Here is a 4,205-nt window from a genome sequence, read left to right as displayed (position 1 = left end):
TTTTAATTTTCCCAGCTGTGGCTGGAGGCCCAAAAGCAGCAAATCAGTGCTGGCAGGTTGTTTGAAGAGCCTGGAGGGTGCACAGCCTCACCAACCCTCCTCTTTGTAGATATTGTTCAGGTGGGTACAGATTTCATTGGTCACCTTCTCAAAGGAAGCTTTGCAGTCTCCGCCAAATTTCTCCTCCATCAGTTGTAAGATAATGTCACAGATAATCTAAACAAGGAGAAGGGAAGAAATAACTAGTGTGAACATTTCTCCATATTAGAGGCATAGGAACTTACATATCTTTAGCTGGGATTCTTGGAGGGCAGAAAGGGGTACAAGAACAATTCAGAGCACATGACCTGCAGAGCTTGTAACAGGGCATGGAAAATAAGCTGCATTATAGAATTCACAAAAAAAATCTGCTGCTGGTGTTTTTAACTACCCCAGTTAATGCTGACTGCACCTATCACTTAAGGATGGCTGTATAGGACTGATGTGCTTCATCCATCCACTGCAATCCTTCCCCAGGCAGGGGACTGTCCCAGATATTTAGAGGCCATGATGAGCCCTTTGTTGGACACCTATGGAATACATACATGGCTTGGGGGCTAAGTTTTTCCCTGACCTTTCCTGCTCGTTAGCTATCCAGCATTCTGTAGCAGAGTTCTTGCAGTAAGGTAGGTGGTATACTTTGAAATGCCAACTCCTTTCCTCTACAACATTTATTGGTTTGTGTGCATTTTTACCCTGAAAAAGTATTTTCAGCCAGAAATCATCCCTTATTTTCCTACTCATTGAAAATTGTGCCCACTGCTTTTGAAATCACCTTCATTTGGAAATAATCTTTGCCAGAAGGTGCCTCTTTTTGCTGTGTAAGGCAGACAAAATAGTTATAAATGCACTGGGCAAGTAACTTGATCCTGTATTTGTTATTTGAGTTCATTTACTTATGACAATGCTGTTGTCATTGTTACTCAGTAACAGCTGGTTTACTTTCCTGGAAAAGCTCAGCTCCTGTTACAAGATAAAAAATACATCAGGGACTGAAGTCCAGTGTTAAAGTGCTTTTCTGTATCTTGTTATTAAATGGCAGGTGTGGGAATCGTATTGCTCTGAGAAAACCCTCTACAACTCACGGGCAGGTGTGCGGCTCGCACCACATCACCTGCCTGCACCACACCTGCTCTCCAGCCATCTTCCCCACCAAAGCCAGATCTCTCACTCCCGCCATCTTCCACCACCAACCTCCTCACCGTCCACCACCTCCACTCTCTGAGGCATATATATGTATTCCTACATACAAAGCCTATGTTCCTCAGTTCTACCCCTCAAAGGGGAAAACATGCCCTCCTCACAATTACACCCTTTGGGAAGAGGGCTGCTCACTCACCCTAAAGTTTTTGGGGTCAATCTTCAGCTGGGTGGCATGTTTCTTGCCAAGTGGGGTCACTATCCCAAGAAAAGCCTCAGAGTTGTCCAGATGTTGCACCATGTCGTTGATGGCACTGAAAACCTTCTTGCCATGGCCCCTGACTTGATCTGACTGTTTCATCTCTTCAGCAGAGTCCATGCCTTTGAAATGTGTGAAGTAGGACTTGGTGTCTGGGTGCTCAGTAAACATCCTGTTGAGGGATGAGAGACATCCTGACTTGTGACCCAAGGTATTAATGCAGATATAGCCACACATTCCAGGCCTTGCCTTCCACATTTATGTCTCTTTCCCCCTTCTCTTTATTCGAACAGACACTTCTGCATTCCTTGTTTCTCCTTTGCCATTTGCACCTGTGCATAACCCCCAGGCACATAGCAGCCAGTCCTCTCTCCCTTGCCCCTCCAGGGCATTTCCTTTGCTCATTCCGTCTTAAAACCTAAAATGAACTTATTCCATTCCTTCTAAAGATAATATATTCTCTGTGTTACTTTCACAAAGAAGCGGCAGCACGTTCACATGGGGTGACTGTGACAGTTTAATATTTCCAAAGATGTTCTGGACAACAGATATGACCACTGTGATACTGGTGGGTGTTTTCATAGAGAAACCCTACTATTGGTTTTGTTAATTAATCCCTTCCTAGAGTCCACTTCAAAACTTTCTTACTGCCTGTGATAGATCGTTGTTTAAATATGGGGTACTGCTCATTCCATTTATTCAAAAGTAACACAATTCAGTGTGTTTGAAATTACCTTTGATCAATTACAGTCATCTTGGTCAAACTCATTTAAAAAAAGCAGTTCACTCCTTTGGGTAAACTGGTTATCCACCTGAAATATCCATAGCAAATTCCACATTGCATTTCACAAAAAAGAGTCACAAAATGGTTGGGCTTGAAGGAACCTCTGGAGGTCATCTGGGTCAATACCACTGGTCAAGCCAGTTGCCCAGGTCCATGGTCAGATGGCTTTTCAGTATCTCTATGTATGGAGACTCAACAACTTCTTTGGGCAATTTGTGCCAGTGCTCTGTTGCACTCAGAAGTAAAAAAAAAAAAAAAAAAAAATTTCCTGATGTTGAAGGGAACACCCTGTGTTTCAGTTTGGGCCCATTGACTCTGGTCCTGTCTTGTGGCTCCACTGAGACAAGCCTGGCTCTGCCTTCTTTGCACTCTCCCTTCAGGTTTTTATGTACACATTGACAAGATTGCCCTGAGTTCTCTCTTCTCCAGGCTGAGCAGTCATAGCTTTCTCGGCCTTTCTTTATTGGAGAGATACTACAGTCCCCTTATCAACTTCCTGGTCCTTTGTTGGACTCTTTCCATTATGGCCAGGTCTCTCTTGTCCTGGGAAGCCCTGACCTTCTCTATAGGCAGGCCTGGGGCTGTAGGACACTAAAGCAAAACCTTCTAGAGTAAATTAGCCCATGGAGGCAAGCTACTGGATGCTACTAACATTTTATGGCTGCATTTCTGACCCTAACTGTGCTCAGATTGTGCCACCTGCAGAAGGAAAGAGCAGCATGTAAGGCTTTGTGAGGGTAATCCAGGCACAAGGTGTGATATACAAGGAAGCTGGAGGGAGGGGTAAATGTCTGATAACCAGAAATAGTATTTGAACTGATCCATGCTTATGGAAGTGATGTAAGTCCCAGATGAGAGTGGAGTATGTGAAAGATGAACAGAAGAAAGTCCACAGAAAGGTTATAATACAGTGGAACGGATGGATTGAGGCTGAAGGAGAATCAGAAGTGAAATACCGAATTTTTAAAAAGCATTAAAAGAGTTTAGAGGTAAAGAGGAAGAGGGAAATAACGCCCATGTTTTGGTCCCATTCTCTTTCATACCACATTTTCTTTTCTTTACCTTACATGGGTGAAGATATTGTTCTTGTCTCTTCTTCTTTTCCCATCCCCTTACCCCTTTCTTTTTATTTTTCCTTGTGTGGATTGCTCCTCTTCCCAGCAAAGGCTGCATGAAAAACATCATGACATGCTCCATGGCAGTAACTCCATCCTTGCTGTTCCTCCTTCACCCCTCCAGGGCAGCAGTTGGATGGGCTCTTTCCTTACCTGACCAGCACAGCTGTCCCATTGTCCTCAGCATCCACATATATCTTCTCCCAGGCACCACGAGCACTTTGCACCTCTGCTTCAGAAAGTGACATGGTGGAGATGTTGGCAACAGAGGGTGCAGCAGGAGGGAGAAGGACAGAGAGGTCCTGCAGGGTCCTTCTGCTCCAGTTCTCTCCTCAGGGCTCTCTAAATACTGCCCGGGGGATTTAAGAGATCTTGAAGGGTCTCTTTGTCTCTGTTACCCTCAGTAACATTTCTGCAGGTTTTAGAGCTACCTAATCACTTTTAATCAGGAAAGAAACCAACCACATGAGGAAGAGGACCAGCCCTGTAGTCATAGGTCAGGTGCCAAAGCAAAGGTCTCACTGTCTGAGAAGGGAAAAAAGGCAGTTTTCAGTGGGGAAAAAAAAGATAAATTCTCTTTTCCTCTCTCCCCTGCCAAAGCCAGTGCTTGGCTCCTTTTCCTGAAGGCGATCCTCGCCTGAGCCCTAATTTTCCTGGTTTTCTCCCAAGAGTGCTGCTGTGCTGAGGGCACTGTGGTGCCCTGCCATCCCCTCTCCCTGGCACTCTTTGGTCTTTCAGTCAAAGATCCTGTTTCTAGTCCAGCAACTCTCTCCAGTCCTGCCTTCATGCCACAGTCTCTGCTTTCCCCATGGCCCTCTGGCTTTACAGGGGCTCACCCCACAGCTGCTCCCAGCCTTGGTCCCATGAG

General features: G+C 45.2%; 1 protein-coding gene across 1 annotated transcript; it reads right to left on the bottom strand.

Annotated features, from left to right (window-relative positions):
* Window positions 1-3,585, bottom strand: LOC102042068 (cytoglobin-1-like). The gene is made up of 3 exons (XM_005421887.1): window positions 3,491-3,585; window positions 1,379-1,610; window positions 1-216 (listed from the first exon to the last, which is right to left on the bottom strand). The coding sequence occupies exons 1-3, from the start codon at window positions 3,583-3,585 to the stop codon at window positions 88-90; spliced, it is 456 nt and encodes a 151-aa protein (XP_005421944.1). The 3' UTR covers window positions 1-87.
* Window positions 3,586-4,205: the final 620 nt, after the last annotated feature.

Source organism: Geospiza fortis, unplaced genomic scaffold (genome assembly GCF_000277835.1).
Source record: "Geospiza fortis unplaced genomic scaffold, GeoFor_1.0 scaffold173, whole genome shotgun sequence".
In the NCBI taxonomy this organism is placed as follows: domain Eukaryota; kingdom Metazoa; phylum Chordata; class Aves; order Passeriformes; family Thraupidae; genus Geospiza; species Geospiza fortis.
The sequence above is the reverse complement of the archived record's forward strand: the minus strand, read 5'-3'. Positions and strand labels throughout refer to the sequence as shown.